This window comes from Chionomys nivalis, chromosome 3 (genome assembly GCF_950005125.1).
Source record: "Chionomys nivalis chromosome 3, mChiNiv1.1, whole genome shotgun sequence".
In the NCBI taxonomy this organism is placed as follows: domain Eukaryota; kingdom Metazoa; phylum Chordata; class Mammalia; order Rodentia; family Cricetidae; genus Chionomys; species Chionomys nivalis.
In genome coordinates, this window is record NC_080088.1 from 87260396 (window position 1) to 87283221 (window position 22826).

A 22826-nucleotide genomic window follows, 5' to 3' on the forward strand; every position below is an offset into this window, starting at 1 on the left:
TGTTCAAGAGAAAGATGGGCCTTCCTAATACCATGATGTTTACCCATGGCTCCCTGTTACAGCTGACGGTTGTGGTTGGGTCCACAATTTTACTATTGTTGGCCATAGGGAGAGATTTGTCTTTTAGAATATTCTTAGTCCTCTGAGACAGGCACATTACAGGGATTGAAAGGATCGGGACTTTGAAAATTTATTGTCCACGTGGTGACCTGAAAGTATCAGTCTGTAGGAAAATGTCAATGATAGGTAAATATAGTTGTCAAAAAAAAAAAAAAAAAAAAAAAAAAAAAAACAGTAGAAGATCTGAGGGGGGTGGATCACCACAGCTGAGAGGATTCAAAGAGAGCAGTAGAGTGAACTTGTCCTCAAGTACAGCACAAGCATTGCCCTCTCTCCATTTGATCTGATTTCCTCATGCAGAACAACCCCACTAACAATTCAATGCTCCACAGCTCTCTGTAAATGCCTGATTTTCCAAGTCTTAGAGTGATTTCACTTTAAGTCCCAGAATTTCTTAAAAATCTGCATCTCGTTGGGAGTCACCACAGGTCAAGGCTCCTGTAAAACTGAAAAATTTACAGTCATCAGGGAAGCAGACAATGACCACAATCAGAAGTCATTCTTCTTGACGGCAACTTCCCTTTATTTCCTTAAAGGAAGTGTAAACTACAGCAGGGGTCCACCTGACTTTTATCCTTGTGCTCTTCCATTGCTGACTATTTACCACTTTTGTGCGAAACCCAGTCTTGTGGTTTTATCCTGTCAGTCACATTTTAAAGACTTGTATTATCAGTTTCTCTCCTCAAGAGTTTTCCTTGTTTAGTGGATATTTGGGCTCTGAGACATCTTTGTGCACCATGTCTAAGTTAGTTTATGATGCTATTATCCATCTTGTATTTCTTTTGGGTCACAAGGAGTGAGGGAGAGATGAACTCAGGATCACCCATTCACACCTCACTGCTATAATGACACGTTCACTAGGCTGAATAGATGACTCAGCAGATGAGAACACTGGCTGCTCATCCACAGGGCTGGACTTTGAATCCCACAACCACCAGAGGAGCTTACTACTCTCTTTAAATCCATTTACAGGGGATCAGATACCCTCCTGTGGCTCCACTGGTCCCTGGCATCCACTTGGAATATACACTGAGAAATTCAAGTCATCAGGGTTAGCAGCCACAAACTTTATTCCCTGAGACAATACTACAGCATTAATTTGGTGTTCTGAGAAAATATTATGAACAAGTGTTTAGTCCACAGAATAACACATTCCATACAAAAGGAAAAAAATACCAGTTTATCATTTTAAATTGTTAGATTTTATTATTCAAATTGTACTGTTTTCTTCTATCCTGCAATGAAAACATGTTTACAATCTGAAAAGAAGGCAATATTTTACTGACTTAATGTTTCAACTTATCAGGGTGATGGTCCAGTGGGAAATGTGTATGGTGTGCAAAGCTGGTGACCTAATCTTGATCACCATATGAAGTGAGACAAAAATCAACCACACAGTGTTGTCTTATGGTCTCCACATATCTGTCAGGCCTGAAACCCTATAATCATATTACACATACATATAATAGAAGCTTTTAAAAATACATCTTATTGATATTACATTATCTGGCATCTGTAGATAATTCCCTCAGAAGAAAGCAATTCCATTAGGACTTCAAGCTGTACTGTGAAATATGCAATTGATGACTGATCATCCTACATTATTACATCTCTACCAGTCCGATGTAGAGGTTGGTTTGGATCCACATTTGAAGTATTTAAGATTTTTTATATTCTCTATTAAGCATGTTAACATTAACTTTGTTAAAATATATTGACAAAACAGCAATGTTTGAGTACATCATGTACCATTAGATTTACACTCAAGAGTCTAAGACTTGAGGTTTCTCAGTTCATTGCCAGCAAAAAAAAATTCATGTTTTTGAGAATTTCCTGTAGATCCTGCTACAGGAATACACAAAAGTCTAACCTTCTTGAGAACAAGCACAAAGATTCCAAGACCATACAATGACATCATATAATTCAAATCAAATCAAATCTACAAGCAAACAAACTTTCACTCATGTTTGTCTCCTCTGAATATTCATTTGTGTAACACAGGTGTTGAGGCATTTAAAGGCTTACTATCAGAGGTTTTCTTCATCATTCATGGGGTCATATAATAGAAAGCAAGCATGTAGACTTGCAGTTAAAGAAATAAATCTTCTCAATTGGTGGCGTCATTTGGGATGTTTTAAAAAACACTGTTCTTCTGAAAGAAGTTTGTCATTGGAGTTCTGCCTGAGATTGTACATCCACAGACCATTTCAAGTTCCTATCTCTGGCTCATGCTGCAGGCTGAGGACGTATGTTCTTAGCTTCCCAATGTGGCTGCCATGCCTGACACTTGACATGATACATTTATGGTGATCATATAACCCTCTGGAACCCAGGATCAAATTAAACTCTTTCATAAATTGACATAGACATTATGTTTTATCACAGACAAAGATGAGGCACTCATACACATCTATAAAATTTTACATCTGGATAAGTGTATTTATGTAATTGAAGAAAATATTACACAATGCTTGAACCTACACCTGTAGATTTTTTTCTTCACAATCTTATGTAAGTAACTATGTGTTGACTGAAGATATTACCAAAAATTTATAGTCATATTCCCTTCAGTATGAATTTTCTCAGTGCCTCAAAGGGTACTGTAATATGCAAAGGCTTTAATAGACCTATTATTCAAAAAAGTTTTACTCTTGTATAAAGAATACTAAAAAGAGGAAAACTTTACCACACTCATTACACTTAATGAGTCCCTCTGGCCAGAGTCTGGTGGCATACCCCTTTAATCCCAGCACTCAGGAAGCAGGGACATGTGAATCTCTGTTACTTCAAGGCCAGTCTGGTCTATGACAGACTCCCAGTGCTACAGAGAAACCCTGTCTCAAAAAACTTAAAAAAAAATTTTTCTCTGCAGTATGATTTTTTTTCTCATGATCTTAAAGACTGATGATACCTATATAGGTGTTATTGCATTGGCTGAATTTATAAGGTTTCTATTCAGTATGTGTTCTCTGTTGGATGTGAAGACTTCTACAACATACAGTGGCTTTACTACATGGATGGCATTTATAAGACTTCTTTCCAGTATGTGTTCTTTAATGTTTTTGGAGACTACTAAGGTGTGAAAAGGCTTTATCACATTGATTACATTCATAGGGTTCCCCCCCCCATATGTGTTGTTTTGTGTCTTTGGAGTTTGCAGAGCTGTGGAAAAAAAAGTTTTATCACATTGGTTACATTCAAAGGGCTTCTCTCCAGTCTGTGTTCTTTTATGTCTGTGAAGCTTGCCATGACTTGCAAAAGCTTTACCACATTGATTACATTGACAAGGTTTCTCTCTACTTATGTGTTCTCTGATGTACTCGGAGATGACTGTTCTGTGAAAAGGCTTTACCACATTGATTACATGTGTAGGGTTTCTCTCCAGTATGTGTTCTTTTATGTATGGAAAGACAATAGTGATAGGCAAAGAATTTACCACATTCAGTACATTCATAAGGTTTCTCTCCAGTATGTATTTTTTTATGCTTGAGAAGTGTGCCATGATCTGCAAAAGCTTTATCACATTGATTACATTGGTAAGGTTTCTCCCCAGTATGTGTTCTTTTATGAGTTTTGAGATGATGCAGGTGTGCAAAGGCCTTACCACATTCAGTACATTCATAGGGTTTCTCTCCAGTATGTGTTCTTTTGTGATTTTGGAGTTTAGAGTGTTGTGAAAAAGCTTTATCACACTGACTACATTCAAAGGGCTTCTCTCCAGTATGTGTTCTTTGATGTATGCGAAGATAATTGTGATCTGCAAAGAATTTACCACATTTAGTACATTCATAAGGTTTCTCTCCAGTGTGTGTTCTTTCATGTCTGTGAAGCATGCCATTGTCTGCAAAAGCTTTATCACATTGATTACATTGATAAGGTTTCTCCCCAGTATGTGTTCTTTTATGTTTTTTGAGATGACTCGGGTATGAAAAGGCTTTGCCACAATGATTACATTCAAATGGCTTCTCTCCAGTATGTGTTCTTTTATGTTTTTGGAGCTGATCGTGACCGGCAAAAGCTTTACTGCATTGATTACATTCATGGGGTTTCTCTCTAGCTTGTGTTCTTTCAAGTATTTGGAGACAACTGATACCTGCAAAGGCTTCATCATATTGCACACCATCGTATGGCTTCTCTGCAGAATGGTTATTTTCATGCCTTTGAAGATGAATGTAACATGCAAAGGCTTTAACACATTGAGTATATTCAGAAGGCTTGTCTCCAGGATGGCTTCTTCCATCCCTGCAAAGATAATTGACACATGTAAATGTTTTACCACATGCATTAGATTGATGAATCTTAATATCTTTATGAATTAATTTTATACTTTTGTCTAATTATAAAGAGGAATCAGATTTTAAGTTTTGCATTCCTGGCACTTTCCTTCATTATGGGGTATTTTGTGTCTTTGAAGAACCTGTGATGGTAATAATAAGAGTCATTATTTCATAGACCACATTTATAGCATCATTTTATATGAGATTTTTTACATATTTGAAAAGAACCGGATGAACTCAGTTTTAAATAAGCTTTACCATATTTATTGCATTTTTAAGTTTTTCTATAATATAATACATACTATATAAGAAAGTGTGCCAGGACAAACAAAAGTAAGTATACAGTCCAACATTCATAGGACTTTTCTTCACTGTGAGTTTGTCTTCACAATAAAGTTGGAAAACTAATTAAATATAAACTTGTATCACATTCAAATAATCTATTCAATGTTGAAATACAAAATACCTTTCACATCTTCTCATTATTCTCAGTGAGGTCCAGTCCTTTCCATAACCTGAATGTTCACTTGCTTGTGTTCAGAGTGACATATGATATTCTTATTAAATGAAGAACAAATATTTTTTTCATTGAATTCACACAGCTTCACTTTCTGTTCCTCCAGCTTATGTGGTACAGGGATTAAAGCTTCTCCACAAGAGCCTTTTTGACTCTCATGATCTCACCCTTTCAATAGGATTAATAATATCACAATTATATGAGTAACTCTACCTTTACTACAGACTGTTTACTTCTCAGACAGATTTTGACATGTACTTATTATCTATTATCTATTCAATGTGTATGCCTTGTATAGTATCAGAGCTGTATGAGACTAAATGGACTGGCTGTTCTATAATATAGTTATCAAAGGGCTATAATTCAAATGGTGGTGTCAGATAAGTCATTGCTTGTTTTCTTTTTTAGAGGGATGCCTTAAAAACACAGAACAGCTACCTGATATTGCAGATTATGATTTTGTGAGAAATTAATAATGATCAATATACTTTAATCTGTTCATATTTATACTGTTGCTTTGCTTTAAATCTTCTAGGACACATTACAATTTCTTCAGAGGTAAATTTATATCCAGTTGCACATGAAAATTACCTTTCATGTCTTCTAGGACTTTGGCAATGTTCTTCAAAACTATGGTCTTCCCAACTGTAGCCTAAAATATAGTACCAGAAAATATAGGATATATTATTGGGTATTGTAAAAAAATTAATAATTTAAGTGAACCATGCCTTCGTCATTCAGCTCATATCTCAAACTTTCTCCAACAAAATTACACAAGAGTATCAGTAACCAAGACACAGTTGTCCCCTTCTTTAAAAATGTAAGGGAAAGTTTACAGTCTCACCGATAGCAGTGAGGTTCCTGTAGGTCTCCAGCATCACATCTTTGTAGAGACTCTTCTGGGAAGGATTTAGCAAAGCCCACTCATCTTGAGTGAAGTCAATGTGCACATCATCATAGTTGATGGTATTCTAGAATAATAAAACCAACAGTAAAACAAGGTCTGATCCTGATATTGTAAATGGATACTTCTTTTACAGTAATATATTCACATAATTCTGGTATGTCCCACACTTCTTCCATGACATAGCTATTATAACTACCTATGTATATTACATAGGTAATTATCATGTTACTTTAGAAAGAAACTGAACAGGAGGACCACATGTGCCATTCCCTGGCCTTTAAAATTCTTGAGAAAGAAATGCCAATGAACAGACATACAGAGACAGACAAGCAAGCAGATCAGTGCTACTGAGAACACATCAGAAAGAATGCATAGACAATTATTAACTACAAAAGAGATGGATAACTTGGGTATATTGGCTTATGCCTTTAATACCAGTATTCTATGTAAAAGTTGATAAATTGAGTTAGGTGCCAGCCAAAGCCTATGCAGTGAGTTACAGTTTAGCCAGAGTTACAAATTGGATAAAACTAGGTCTCCTCCCCCCAAAAAAATCATTCAAATAAAAAATGTAAAAAGAAGGGGCTAGAGAGATGGCTCAGTGGTTAAGAACACGGACTGTTCTTCCGGAGGTCCTGAGTTCAATTCCCAGCAACCACATGGTGGCTCACAACCATCTGTAATGAGATCCGGTGCCCTCTTCTGGGGTGCAGGTATGCACACGGGCAGAACACTGTATACATAATAAATAAATAAATAAATCTTAAAAAAAATGTAAAAAGAAATCAGAGGTTTTTACTGAATGTCCTACAAAAAGCTTTGCATTCCTTCTTGTTCTGCATTCATCTTCCAGAATCTGAGGGGGGCCAGTTTAAAGTGTAACAGAATAAGATCTTTCTAAATAGTGGGCCTGTTTCAAAAGTTACAAATGGATCAAAGATAACATCAGCAATGTAAATGTTGATCATAAATAACACAGGGCAGGAGAAATGGCCCTGCACTTAAGGTGATCTTGTTGGTCTCGCAGATAGTTGGGCTCAATTGTCAGTACTTACATGGGGGCTTAGAACTATCCATTACTTCACCTTCTGGGTTCTGAGGCCTGTTCTGACTACTTTTGGGAACAAGAACACATGTGATACAAACCAATGAATATAGGAAAAAAACACATGTTCATTCAATAGAATTCAAAACAGAAAAACATGCAGGAAGCATATAATATACCTCCAATCCAATGATTCAGAAGTCAAGGTATTAATATAATGGATACTGCTATCCTGGGAAAGAGAAGGATACCCTCCACTAAACATCAAGATTAAGATGTAGGGAAGTTCAGCATAACAAATGCTTGGAATGCACAAAAATCTACATTCAAGGTCTATCAGCAAATAAAAATTGCATAAAAAGAAGCATATTGGCCCACATGCTGTGTCCAGAGGCCAGAATCATTTATATCTCTGATTTGAGGTCAGTGTGCTCTAAGGAGCTTCTTTCAGGACAGCCAGAGATACAGAGAAAAACACTGTCTTTCAAGCCGGGCGGTGGTGGTGGTGGTGGTGGTGGTGCATGCCTTTAATCCCAGCACTCAGGAGGCAGAGGCAGGCGGATCTCTGGGAGTTCAAGGCCAGCCTGGTCTACAAGAGCTAGTTCCGGGACAGGCACCAAAGCTACAGAGAAACCCTGCCTCGAAAAACCAAAAACATTGTCTTTCAAAAACAAAACGGAAACCAAAAAAAAAAAAAAAAAAAAAAAAAAAAAAATTAACCCCAACGCAAAGCACTGAGGGGGTCAGCTTAGCACAGCTCCTCCTGCCTGATGCTAATGAGCCTTTCAGCTCAATATACATGCTGGCAGAAACCACCAGGGGGGGGGGGGCTGAGTTTCAGGTTCGGGCATTGCTCTGGTTAACTTGGGGTCAACTTAACACAGCCTAGAGTCCTATGAAGGGGAGCCTCTATTGACCAGTTGCTTCTATTAGATTGGTCTGTACTGGTATGTCTTCCAGGAGCTGTTTTGATTGTTGACACAGGAAGGCCTAGCCCACTGTGGGTGGCACCATCCCTAGGCAGGTGGTCTGGAGCTCAGTTAGGAAGCAAGATGAGCATGAGCCGGTGAGTGAGGCAGCGTTTCTTCCACGGTTTCTACTTCAAGCTCCTGTTCTGAGTTCTCTCTCTAAGTGACGGATTGTAAACTTGAAGTATAAGCCAAATAAATGTTTTTCTCCATTAAAAAAATTAAAATAAAAATCAGGATAGCAAAGAGGATTAACATTGAGTATCAATTACTTCAACTGTATGTTTTGTCATTTAGTGACACCATCTATAACGGTGGTGAAGTCATGACAGCAGGACACACATAACCAGAAATGGGTTGAGGCTATAGACATGTAAATCCAATCCCCAACGAGGAATTTCATTCAAGAGGCTCCTCCTTCGAAAGGTTCTACAAACACAACAAAGAAGGGCATCATTAATAGACAAGTGTTCAAATGCTTAATCCAATATGGGGATCTTTTCCTTCAATCAACTGTATTTTGATTATGGTCACTAAATATTCATAGTCATCTTATGATAAGAAAAAAAGTATGTTGTCTAACTTCAATGATTGTCATAGCCTGGAACAGTCCCTGAACTGGTTCAATGTGAAATTTCTTTACTTTATTTTATTTTTTTGATTTTTGAGACAGGGTTTCTCCGTAGCTTTTGGAGCCTGTCCTGGAACTAGCTCTTGTAGCCCAGGCTGGTCTCGAACTCACAGAGATCCGCCTGCCTCTGCCTCCCGAGTGCTGGGATTAAAGGCGTGCGCCACCACCGCCCCGCTTCAATGTGAAATTTCTTATAACACTCATGATATTGAGTTAGCTTGGCCATACCCCATCCAAAAAAGCCAGACCTCCTAAAACTGCCACTCCACAGGAGATAATGGGAGCCAACTACAAGAAAAATACCACAGTGGTTTAGCTGAGTCTTGAGGTATATAGACTCCCAATTATCTGAGGAATTACCATATTGATTTCATAATGATTACAGGGGTTTGCAATTTCATCAGCAATGGAGTATTGTTCTCCTTGCTCAATACTCTAGCCAGAATGAGTGGTCACCTGTGTTATTGAACCTAGCCATTCTCACATTAGAAGGTGAATTCTAAAAGCTGTTTTGATGTACATTTTATTGATGGCTAAGGATGTTGAACATTTAGTTATGTGTTTCTAAGCCAGTTTAGATTCAATCTATTTAGAATTCTTTGTTTAGATCTCTACCATATTTTTAGTTGATTAATCTATTTCTGGATGTGTAACTTCTTCAGTTCTTTTTCCTTCTGAGCAAGTAAACACAAACCACACAGACTAACATGACATATACTCATTTTAAGTGGACTTTAGCTGTTAAATAAAGAATAATCACAGTACAATCCTAAGACCCAAAGATGGTAAGTAACAAGGATGTCTGTAGCAGGGGATGCAATGAGGCCCCATGCAAACAGGAAATAGACTAAATTTTATGGATGGACACAGAGCAAAAACAATAAGGATCATGGAAGTAAATGGAGGGACAGAGGGGAAGTAAATGGGGGGACAGAGGGGAAGAAACAACAAAAGATAACTGGAATAGGAAATCTTTCGTTGGTGATGTGGAAACAGAGCGGTAGCAACTTTCTACAAGGTGACTCTGGGGAGAACTAGCAGTAACTCAGAATATGGAGCCTGAACTGGCCGTCTTCTGTAACCACATACAGTTCCCAGTAGTTGGACTAGGAAACTTAGCCAACCATAAAATATTTGACACACACTTGGTGTGTACGGAATAGATTTCAGGGAAATGGTGGCTCATAATTGGTCTAGTGGCCCAAGTTGACCAGGACGTATGCCTATATAGGCAGGAATCAAAAGTTGGATATCTCAGAGAACTAGGGTAGAACCAAATATAACTAAGAAAAAAGAAAAAAAAAGTCAATGTAATGATACCTAACTCTATGTCCAATGGCTCTTCAGGTCTCCAATTCTGTTCAGCCTTGTTGAGTACAACACACTTCTTTTTCTTGGGCTGTGCACTCCCCATTAGCAGCTCTCCTTGGCAGGTAACCTATGACCTTGGCATCACTAACATCTTACATAGTTAAATACTTACAACTTCCAATATCAAAGATCCACTTACGATCTTCCAGACTCATTCACAGGCCTTGTGTCAATTACACTGACTCTGCCTCTGAAGTACAGACAACTGGTTTTCTAGACTCCAGCTGGCTCAATTTCACTACTCCTGCTATTTTTGATGTTCATTTCACAGTGCTAGCATCTCCAAAACACTGGGGTCTTCTGTTACAACTGGGTTGCACTTTCACCAGTAGTCTCTCATAGGATCTCCTCAAGGTGCCACACCTCAACTTCTTGGCATGACTTCTAGAGTCCAGGGCTTTTAACTGTCAATGAGACTACACCTTCATGATGGCCCTTTCTGGTCTCTACAGTGCCATGCCTCACATCCATCCATACCTTCAAAACCAGTACCACCTGGGCGACGCACATTACCAAGTCTATCTACCAACATGAGGTACAACCTTGGCTACATCGGGAAGACCGCTTCTCTGTGCTCTGAGGAAATAATTCCAAGACATTTTCATATTTGTGGTGCTGGTCTCTTAATCAACACTAATTTCTTAGCTCTACCTGACCAGCCTCAACGACCCAGCAAAGCAAAGTTTCACTTAAACACTTCTCATAACTTGCTCAACACAGCTGATTCTTCAGCCCCAGCTAATCAGAAGCTGAGGATTTAATGCCTTTATTCTATTCTTAACTCTTAAGCCAGAACCATGTGGCCAAAGCTGTCAGGTTCTGCTGCTTACTGGGGCTGGAACTGGGCCCCTTGTTTAAATACATCTTCACCAGCTTTTTGTCTTTCACTGCCAAAGCTTGGCTGTCCTGAAACTTGCTCTGTAGACCACAATGGCATTGAACTCAGAGATATACCTACCTCTCTTTTCTGCATGCTAGGATTAAAGGCATGTGCCACCAACCCCTCAGGTCACCAAACCCTTTATTCCGTTTCTTAATCATTTTATCTCCTCAAATTGTGAACGTAGCTACATCCCACTTTTGGGTGCCCCACTTTTCCTAAAGTATTTTTCATTCTTAGCTGCTCCTTTCAATATATATCTTCAATAGAGTTACCATTAATATCCATATGACAGAATCTATCCTACACTGTTTTGAGATTTCTTCTTCAAATGGAGTTAATCAAAAAACTCTTCACTTTTGCCTCAGGCAGATTCTTGGGACCATGGCAAAAGTCAACCACATCCTTCACCAAAATATCACAATAATGACTTCTAAGCAACATACTAAAATCCTACTCCAGAACCTCTTGATCTGGCTCCCGATATTTCACATCACTATCAAGGTCACTCTCTCCCATGCTCCTCCTAGTATGAGCCAGTATGGAGTGCTTAATGCATTCTCTGTTTTTCCTAAGCCAAATTCCCAAAGTCCATATTATTGCAAACAAAAGTATGGGCAGGCATAGCACAGCAATACCCCAGTCCCTTGGATCAACTTCTGTTTTAGTTAGGTTTTTATTTCCATGAAGAGACACCATTACTATTCAAACTCTTTTTTTTTGTTTGTTTGTTTTTTTTTGTTTGTTTGTTTGTTTTTCGAGACAGGGTTTCTCTGTGGTTTTGGAGCCTGTCCTGGAACTAGCTCTGTAGACCAGGCTGGTCTCGAACTCACAGAGATCTGCCTGCCTCTGCCACCCGAGTGCTGGGATTAAAGGCGTGCGCCACCATTGCCCGGCTATTCAAACTCTTATAACAAAAACATTTTATTGAGGTGGCTCACTTACAGTTTCAGAGGTTGAGTCAACTATCATCATTACAGGGAGCATGTAAGCAGGCTGCCAGATGTGATGCTAAGGCTGAGAGTCCTTTGATCTTGACTCAGGGTCAGCAGAAAGTCATCTGACACACTGAGATAAGAAACCTCAAAAACCCACAGTGACATACTTCATCTAACAAGGTCATGTCCACTGCAAACAGCCACACCTCCCACTACTGCCACTCCCTATGTGGTTACGGGGGGCCAGCTGCAATCAAACTACCACAGTGTTATAGCTGAGTCTTGATTTAGATAAATTCCCATACTGATATCCATAGTGGCTCTACAGGTTTGCAATCCCTGCAGGAATGGAGAAATATACCCTTTGTTCCACATCTATAAGATGCCACTTGGGCTATTGATCCTAGCTAATAAGGCATGTATAGGATGAATTCTTAAAGTAGTTTTTATTTTCATTTTCTTGATGCCTAAGGATATCGAACATTAATTTTAGTGTTTTTAATCCAGGTTAAATTCATCTATTTAGAATTATTTGTTTTGATCTGTACAATAATTTTTATTGGCTTATTTGATTGGTTGATATCTACTTTTCTGATTCTGGGCAAATAAATCTGGAACTACAGAGACAAACGTGATAGATACTCACATGTCAGTGGATATGAGCAGCTGAGTAAAGAATCATCACAGTACAATCCACAGACACAGAGAGGAAGGTTGTAGTAGGGGATGCATTGATTTCCCATGGGAAGAGAAAATAGATTAGGTTTTTATGAGTGGACTGGGAGCAACAACAGGAAGAGTCATGGGAGTAATTGAGGATCAGAAGGAGAGAATGCAGGGAGAGGTGACTGAAATAGAGAAACTTTTAGGGTTGATGTGGAAATTTAGTGCAGTAGAAACTTCCGCAAGCTATGGCGGTGACATTAGTGAGGACTCTCAATAACTAAAAATGTGGATGCGTCATCTTCTGTAATGACAGACATATGGCTCCAAGTAGTGGGACTAGAAAAGAAAGCCAGCCATAAATTATTCAACACACACTTGTATTGTTTGGAAAATATATCAGGGAATTGGTGTCTTAAATTGGTGTAGTGGCAAACCAGTGACTGGACTAAATTGAGGCCCAAACTAAATCAACACTGGCTGGATGACAAGGAAGAAGAAGTTGGATGGCTCAGAGATTTAGAGGAGAACAAAATTTAAGTAATAAAAAAGAAAATAATGGCCAGTATAATGATTCCTAGCTCTACTCTGTGTGATAAAATCATAGATTGTTTTCTATCCTAATTGTCATCAGAGGGGTTTCCTCTGACAATTGATTGTGGCAGATGCAGAGAACTTCACCCAAACACTAGATGAAGCACTTGGAAGGATGAAGAAATTTGGATGGGAGTTTGTATAGTGGCCAGAGATGTCAAGGACACCAGAAAAAAACACAACCCACAGAAATCAACTAAGCAGGGATCATAAGGGCTTAAAGAGCCTGACAGGGCAATTATGGAGCTTGCAGGGCTGAGTCCAATCCCATCCATGCATATTGTGGTTGCTTTGCTTGGTGTCTCTGTGGGACTGCTAACAGTAAGAATGTGTACATATCTGACTCTTTTTCTTGCTCTTGGGACTCTTTTCCTTCTACTGGGTTGCCTAATGCTGTATAAATATGAAGGTTCGTGTCTAGTCTTATTGTATCTTGTCATAATATTCAGTTGATATCCCTGGGAGGCCTGCTGTTTCTGAAGAAAACAGAGGGACAGTGGATCTGAGGCAGTGGGAATCCTGGGGACTAGGAAGAATAGACAGAGTTTAGGCTGTGGTCAGGATGTACTGTATGAGAGAAGGACAAATAAAGAGACTAAACAAAAAGAAATGAAAAAGCAGCTTCAATTCTAACTTATGATCCTCACACTCTTTAACAGCCCCAATGTTGTTCAAATATCCAAAATCTCCTCTGATAATCAAGAAAAAATATTGTCTTGTGATAGCTTGTAAAATCAATAAACAAAGTAAACTATTCAGACATATATTCAGCACAGGATATATTCCCATTTAGAAAGAAAGGAATGTGACTGGTGGTGGTCCAGGTTGCAATTTGGGCAGACATTTCATACTCACATACAGATCACACAAGACAGAAAAACATGTCAGCAGTCCATGAAACTCCCCCATTCCTTTAGTATCCATAGACTCAATCCCACAGCAGTTCCATAGCCTTCACCCATGTAGCCACATCCCCACACTCAAACTGGGTGTGAGACCCCTGCTTATGAGCAGGTTAAACAAGCCAGAAGAAGAGGTAGGTGAACTCAGACTAAGACTCCCTGATGAAACAGAGTCCACATGAGCCATTACAAATCCAGGCAGACTGTCCACGAATTGATCTCCTCAACTCTTTGAGTACCTCCACCATACTACTCCAAATCCCATTTGCCTCCTTGTCACTCTGTTTTAGTGGTCAACATGTGTGGGGATGCTCTGTCTGAACAAAAGACACACCAGCTGCTAGAAGTCCATCTAGGCCACCTGTCCAGACACCCCCACTCTCAAAGTCCCCAACACCAAACTGTTCACATCCGCTATTCACATTTTCCCAGTCCCCAACTGTCACAAAGACACCCTAAAAGAACAAAGGGCACATCTGCCACCAGATTTCTGGTCCCAAACATGGATAAGGGGGACCATTGTTGAACCATAGGCTAGCCACACAGACCAGAAAAACAGAGAGGAGAGTAAATAGAAACCAAAGAACAAAACATCCCTTCAAAAGAGACGAAATGAGAAATAGGAATCTAGACTCATAATCACCACAAACGCAGATACACAGATGCCAGCTAAAGAACACGAAGAACAGCCAGGGCAATTTGTACCCATCAGAGCCCAGCTATCCTACTGAAAGTCCTCAATACTCCAACACAGCAGAAGCACAAGTAAAAGACCTTAAAACAAACTTTTTTTTTTTTTCCGAGACAGGGTTTCTCTGTGGTTTTGGAGTCTCGAACTCACAGAGATCCACCTGCCTCTGCCTCCCGAGTGCTGGGATTAAAGGTGTGCACCACCACCGCCCGGCCAAAACAAACTTTATAAAGATGAATAAAATATTGGAGAAAATGGATAAATCTCTAGAAATCCAAGAAAAAAAACCCAACAAGTCAAAGGAAATGGACAAAACTGTTCAAGACATGGAAGTGGAGATGGAAGCAGTAAAAAAAAAAAAAAAAAAAAAAAAAAAAAAAATCACCAATTCAATGAATTTTGGAAATGAGAAATCTAGGTAAGTGAACCAGAATTACAGAAGAAAGCCTTGCAATAATAATAGAAGAGATGGAGGAGAGAATCTTTGGTGTTGAGAATATGATAGAAGAAAATTATAAATCTAAAACATTGCTGAAACATAATATTCAGGAAATCTGGAAATCTATAAAAAGATCAAACCTAAAAATAATAGGAATAGAAAACAATTCCAGTTCTTAGACCCAAAAATATTTTCAAAAAAAAATCATAATCAAAAATTTTCTTACTGAAAGGACACCAGGTAAACAGAGCCCACAGAATAACTTCACAGGCGTCCACAGTAACTAAGCAACAATCATGAAGCCTGCATGAGTGTAGGCCATGTTCTCTGCTTCTATATTAGGATTGTGTAGCTTGGTGTTTTTGCAGGACTCATAAAACTATGTGTGGGAGGTGTCTTGGAATCTTATTCTTCCTACTGGGTTACTTCATCAGGCCTTGATATGAGGATTTGTGCCTAGTCTTATTGTGAATTAATATGCCATGCTTGATTAATATTCCTGAGAGGTCTTCTCTTTTAAGAAGGGAATGGAGGAAGCGGGATCTGGAGGAGATGGGAGCAGGGGAGGGGAAAGAGGGCAAAGGGAGGGGAAACTGTAGTTGAGATGTATTGTATGAAAGAAGAATTTTAAAAAGAAAAGAAAAGAAAGAGGAATGTGCACATTGTTGGGAAAGACTGGACCAAAGCAAAATTAAAACTCAGCAGGATAAAAACCAAACCCTATAGTTCTGTCACAAACACACTGGGCTTCATTCTCAAAGAGTTTACATAGTGCTATCCCTGCATCTTTTCATTCAAGTCCCTCATTTGCTAATTCCACTCTCTGTGTGCAGCTACCCATGGCAAATGCCTCATCCCTTAGTTGTGTCACTATCCTGTGTTCTCAAAAGAACACAATTTCATCTTTACAGCTTCATGAGATCAACTCTCAAAGGATCCTCACTAGGTTTCTGACCCTGCCAAACACAGATGGGTTCAACAGTGCTGGACTGAGCCTACAGAGGAAGAATCCATGACCTTTACATTTGGCATCTTTATTTCCAGAACCAGTACAACATGGATGATCATGACAAGTCTGGCTTCTATGTTGGTGTAGGCCCATATTTCTGTATGGTGTACCAGCCAGGCATAAAAGCCATAGGCCGGGTCTGAGCTGATCACGTAGCTCTGCAGACAAGCTGTCTCTGCGTAACAATAGCAAGGATGTACTGCTCCTTCCTTCTTTTGTTAGAAATGTAGATCTCCTGAGGAGAGGAGTTGGCTGAAACTGGTCAGCATGTTTGGTGCTTATTTCTTGGTAATTTAGAGGAAGTCTCATAGAGATGCTAATTCATGGTCTACGTGACAGCTAGCATACAGGTAGATGCGGATGGACATGACTAAAGGCCATTCACCAGGGTTACCTAGGATACAGCCTAATGTGTTTTCCCGCTTAATTTATGGGATTATATATAAACTATTTGGAGAATAAATGAGAGAGATCTTGCCCTTCCATGACGACCATGTAAGTTGCGTCTGATTATTCCTTGTGACTATGTTTCAGTCCAGTTAGGGAATATAATTGTCTGTGTTGAACCCACATGGGCTTCAACATGTTGGGATGGACCCTAATGGAGTTGCATGGACTAGAGTCGCAGTAGATTTTTTTAGGAAGATGATTCCTGGAACTAGGAAACATTTTGCTTACTCCTTCCATCAATTGAAAGTTTAGCTGGCCGGGCAGTGGTGGCGCACGCCTTTACTCACAGCACTTGGGAGGCAGAGGCAGGCGGATCTCTCTGAGTTCGAGGCCAGCCTGGTCTACAAAGGGAGTTCCAGGACAGGCTCCAAAGCTACAGAGAAACCTTGTCTCGAAAAAACCAAAAAAAAAAAAAAAAAAAAAAAAAAAAAAAAAAAAAAGATATGTACATGTACTGTTTTGCCGGGTGGTGGTGGCGCACGCCTTTAATCCCAGCACTTGGGAGGCAGAGGCAGGCAGATCTCTGTGAGTTCGAGACCAGCCTGGTCTACAAGAGCTAGTTCCAGGACAGGCTCCAAAACCACACAGAAACCCTGTCTCGAAAAACCAAAAAAAAAAAAAAAGAAAAAAAAAAAAAGAAAGTTTAGCTGTAAGGAATCTTACCCTTAAAGCAACTTGCTAGGCTTTCACTGTAGAGCAATGGGCTTTTCTTTAATGGTGACAATCTACTTGAAAATTTCTGCCTGTTTCTCCACAGGCCTGCCATCTAAAACTTCCCAATGCTTTTTCTTCTACCAAACAAACTTTTCCTTTCTTTCTGTCCCACTTGTTTCATTTTTTACTGTAGACTTGAATGAGTCATCAATAATCACCATCCAGGGGCTGGAGAGACGGCTCAGAGGTTAAGAGCACTGGCTGCTCTTCCAAAGGTCCTGAGTTCAATTCCCAGCAACCACATGGTGCCTCACAACCATCTGTAATGGGGTCTGGTGCCCTCTTCTGGCCTTCAGGCATACACACAGACAGAATATTGTATACATAATAAATAAATAAAAAAAATAATCACCATCCAACAGAAGCAACACTTTGTCTGAGAAATCAGCCCTTGTAATACAGGTCTTCATTTGTTTGGTTAGAGCTACTCTGATATTTTATGTTGTTTGTGGCTAATGTAAAGGGTGATGTTTCCCTGATTTCTTTCTCAGCTCATTTATCATCTGGGTAAAGGAGGGCTACTGATTTATTTTTAGTTATCTTGTATCTTGCTACATTACTGGAAGTGTTTCCCAGTTGTCGAAGTTCCTTGGTAGAATTTTTGGGGTTGTTTATGTGAACTATCATATCATCAGTAAATAGTGAGAGTTTGACTTTTTTTCCAATTTGTATCCCCTGGATCCCCTTTTGCTGTCTTATAGCTAGGACCTCAAGAACTATATTGAGAGAGTGGACAACTTTGTCTTGTTCCTGATTTCAGTGGGACTGTTTTGAGTTTCTCTCCATTTAGCTTGATGTTGGCTGTTTGCTTGCTGTATATTGCCTTTATTATGTTTAGGTATGTTCCTTATAACTCTGCTCAATCCAAGACCTTTATCATGAAGGGTTGTTGAATTTTGTGTAGGGCTTTTTCAGCATCTAACGAGATGATCATGCAGTTTTTATCTTTCTGTTTGTTTATACGATGGATTACTGTTGTGGGGAGCTGCGGGCTGGCGTTCCTGGAAACATAGATGCCCCTCAACCAAAGAAGGGATAAAGAAAATGTGATACATTCACACAGTGGAGTACTACTCAGTGGTAAAAAACAAAACAAAACAAAAAAAACCCAATGACATCTTACAATGGAAATGGATGGAACCAGAAAATTCCATCCTGTTTGCGGAAACCCAGAGTCAAAATCAAGAAAACAGTATTACTCACTCAAAAGTAGATACTACTTATAAAGCAAAGGATAACCAGTCTATAGTTCACAACCACAGAGAAGCTAGGTAACAAAGAGAACCTAACATAAACATATATGGATCCACCTGGTAAGGGGAAATAGACAAGATCTCCTGAGTAAATAGGGACAATGGTCCTGTTAGACAAGGTCATTACAGTTTACAGAGATCTTGTATATTGGTTGAAGTAATAAAACTACAGCAATTTGGCTTCATGATAAAGTCAGTTCTTTATCCAGATTTTTCTTTGCCTTTGTCTGTGGACCCCAAGAAATGGCCACTCATGCCATTTATCAATCATTGAAAACTGATTACAAAACTCCATATTACTAATTTTTATTGGCAGCCTTGAGTACCAGCCCAAGTACCCCTCAGGATTCAGAACTGGATATCTATGGCAAGCAAGGATGTCAGGCTAAAACATATAACTCAAGTATATTACCTCGGCATCTTCTTTATTTTTCATGTGAGAGGAAAAATGAAGTAAAGGGGGCATGGAGGAGAGGAAGAATAAGGAGAAGAAAGGAGAGTAAGGGCAAGTAGTAGAAGTAGTGGAGGCGAAGAAGAAGAAGAGTAAGGGCAGATCTCCATGAGACAAGGACAGTAGTAATATGCATATCAAATTCACAAAAGTGGCAGGTAGAACCTGACAAAGCAGTACTCCAGAACAGGTGACCTGACCTAGGAAAGAGCCAGCATCCAAAGGGAAGATTCTGATATTCCAAGCCCTTAGATAAAGATATTAAACATCCCAGAATCCTTGATTCACCCATAGTCCTCATCTAATCTCTGCTGTGATACACACCTCTGGGACACCCAGATTTGTTTGTTGGCAAAGGTGGGGCATGCTGCCTTCCAGCTCAGTGCCTGTCTTCTATAGAAATTTCTACTAATGCCATTGCTCCAAGGCCTCATTGTGTGGGGAAATGGAGCAAGGTCAGTCCACTGATCAAGCAGAGGTTGCTCTGCTGTGGTGTTCTGGGAATGAGGCCCATTTCAGAGAGAAGAATCTTGCTTAACAAGGTTTTTACAGATATGATGGTGACTTTTCCAAAAGACAAGTGTTCCCACAGCTCTGCAAACTAGGTTGTTCCTGTGGATGAGCACATATACACTTCCCGTGGATCTGCTTATTGGTCTGTGCATCGACTGTATACCCTTGTGGGCTCCAATAAATTTTAACAGCTACAAAAGCAGTAAGTCTCTCATGTTGCTTCCTTCCCTACCCTTTCTGCACTCTGCCTTCAACAGCTACAGAGTAGGTAAATGGACTCAATTCTTTCACATGTCTCTCTTCAATTATGAGTCCCCGGGAAAAGTCAGACGGATTAGAGGACTCTCATTAACTGGTTTATTTTTCTTTCACAATGACCAGTCAAAGCCTAGCCTGGAAGCAATTGCAAGAGTGTTTTCCCAGCACTGGGCAACAGCAGCAGAATTAGCAGTGGTCAAAGCAATTCTCAGATACATAATGTGTGGGCAAGCTGGAGCTAGAAAACACAGATATAAAGAGAAATCAAAAAAAATCATTAACACTCAGGAAAAACAGGAATATAATGTTTTTAAAAAGTGGGGAAAAAAACAAAGTAGACATTAGAACAGTAACACATTTAAAGAAATGAAATTTGAAAGAGAATACAAATAATGGGCTTTTTAAAAAGATGAAAATAATGTATTTTATCAGTAAGATAGGTTCTGGAGAGATGGCTCAGCAGTTAAGAGCACTGACTGCTCTTCCAGAAGACCCAGGTTCAATTCCAAGCACCCACATGGCAGCTTACAACTATCTGTAACTCTTGCTCCAGAGGATTTGACAACTTTACACCAATGTTCATAAAGTTAAATAAATCATAATAAATTATTTTAAAAAAATCAATAAGATAAACCTCAAGTATATTGACTTTGATAAGGAGTAGGCCATTCCCTTTTAGATGGCATGCCTCTGATAAAAGACAGAATGATATTGCTCACATGTTCATGTTTGCTGCTGAGATCTGGAACCTGACATACAGAGTTACACTCAATGGCCTGTTTCTCAGTCCTTGGTGATGTATTAACTGGATAAAGCAGGATTGAACATGTCTGCACAGGACAGTTACCTAATTTGAAATTCAATATTCACTGGCTCAAGCTAACCTTCCTATTATAAACTCACAAATCAGGACTGTCTTCATTCACATGACATGAATTAGTACATCCTGGAATATTAAAAAGTATTACTGAGCTGGACAGTGATGGTACACGCCTTTAATCCCAGCACTGGGTAGGCAGAGGCAGGTGGATCTTTGTGAGTTCAAGGCCAATCTGGTCTACTAGAGCTAGTTCCAGGAGAGGCCCCAAAGCTACATACAGAGAAACCCTGTCTCAAAAAACCAATATATATATATATATATATATATGTTACTGAAGCCACCTGTGTTAGTCATGAATTTTATGGATGTGAAGAGATACAATGAGCACCATAACCCTTATAAAAAAAAAACATTTAATCAGGGTGGCTCATTTAGACTTCCAGAAGTTCAGTCCATTGTCATTATGGTGGGGAGAATATGTTGTGCAGGACAATTTTGGTTCTGGTTTCATCTTGATATGCAGGCCACAGGAAGTTGATTGAAATGCTTGTCAGTATCCAGAACATAGGAATTCTCAAAGCCCATCCCCAGTGCCACATTTCTTTCAACAAGACCATACAGATTCAAACAAAGTCACACTTTGTAATAGCACCAATGCTTATGAAATTATAGAAGCCACACATTGAAACTACCACACTGCCACAATCAGGTCCTTTCTCAGACTGCTGACTCCAGCATCTGATTTCCTCCCATTTCCCTGCAGTGCACTCAGTAAACTATTCTTTCTACTCGGCTCTGAAGGCAGAAACCATGTTCCACATGTAGATCCTTCTCCTGTGAGTGTAATCAATAGTTGACTTCATGACTCAAGTGGGTAATTTTAAAAGTCTGAGGCCACACAGTCATTTGAGACCCACATTGGAGCACCGGACTGAAATCTCAAGGTCCAAATCAGGAGCAGAAGGAGAGAGAGCACGAGCAAGAAACTCAGGACCGCGAGGGGTGCACCCACACACTGAGACAATGGGGATGTTCTATCGGGAACTCACCAAGGCCAGCTGGCCTGGGTCTGAAAAAGCATGGGATAAAACCAGACTCGCTGAACATAGTGGACAATGAGGACTACTGAGAACTCAAGAACAATGGCAATGGGTTTTTGAACCTTCTGCACGTACTGGCTTTGTGGGAGCCTAGGCAGTTTGGATGCTCACCTTACTAGACTGGGATGGAGGTGGGTGGTCTTTGGACTTCCCACAGGGCAGGGAACCCTGATTGCTCTTCGGGCTGAGGAGGGAGGGGGACTTGACTGGGGGAGGGGGAGGGAAATGGGAGGTGGTGGCGGGGAGGAGGCAGAAATCTTTAATAAATAAATAAATTAAATAAAAATTAAAAAAAAAAAGAATTTTGAATCAATACCAGGTGCTGGTGGCACACACCTTTAATCCAAGCACTAGGGAGGCAGAGGCAGGCAGATCTCTTGGAGTTCGAGGCCAGCCTGATCTAGAAAAGCTAGTTCTGAAACAGGCACCAAAGCTACAGAGAAACTTTGTCTCAAAAAAAAGAATTTTACAGAGGCAGGTGGATCTCTGTGAGTTCGAGACCAGCCTGGTCTACAAGAGGTAGTTCCAGGACAGGCTCCAAAACCACAGAGAAACCCTGTCTTGAAAAACCAAAAAAAAAAAAAAAAAAAAAAAATTTAAATCAAGACAGCAAGGTCTTTGACCTGGTATGTCACAGGATGAAATCGAGGTCTCATATAAAAACATAAGAGACCTTATCTCAGCAATATTTTTCTACAATGCTGGAAGTGCAGCTAGTCTAGAATATACCTTTCCAGTGAGAAAACACTGTACACACTTAAGAGATTAATAAAGAAAAATCTGCACAATGATAGCTTGCATCCATCTCTAGCAAATGCTCAAAGAGGAGAGAATCTAGAATAAACATTGCATTCCACATACACTACATCCTTGAGTTTCTTTTAGGTGCAGACTCTAGCTTACACTGTGAAGAAATTAAATAGCCATGGGAAACTGCAAGTCTTGCCAGTTATGCAATTGGGATACTTACACAGCAAGGATATTGCCGCAATTATGTCAAAAGTATGTAAGTGACCTGAGCAGCAGGCCATACTTTACTGACAGGGCCCTGAGTGCAGTGCCATAAGGTGAGAAAGGCAGGAAAACTGGAACTAAAGTATGATAAAAGTTGGGACAGAGAAGTCTTGTATAAGCTATGCCTTATTTTAAGTAAGCTTCTTAAGATGAATAGCTTCTTGTATACCATTTGTAAGGGGAAATGGGAGGAACTAGGAGACTTCTAGGAAATCAGCAGAAATTACCACAAAATGGGACAAACTCAGAATAAGGTTAATCAAACAATGAAATACAAGAGCAGGGCGGTGGTGGCAAACGC

At 39.6% G+C, this 22826-nt stretch overlaps 1 protein-coding gene across 1 annotated transcript in view; it reads right to left on the reverse strand.

Moving 5' to 3' along the window:
• Window positions 1-22826, reverse strand: part of LOC130871366 (zinc finger protein 844-like) — a 28325-nt gene that overhangs the window by 4155 nt on the left and 1344 nt on the right. Inside the window, exons 2-3 of the mRNA XM_057764707.1 lie at window positions 5759-5885; window positions 4145-4362 (exon numbers count right to left, since the gene is read on the reverse strand). Of these exons, the coding sequence (XP_057620690.1) occupies window positions 4145-4362; window positions 5759-5885 (345 nt within the window). The remainder of the gene's footprint in view (window positions 1-4144; window positions 4363-5758; window positions 5886-22826) is intronic.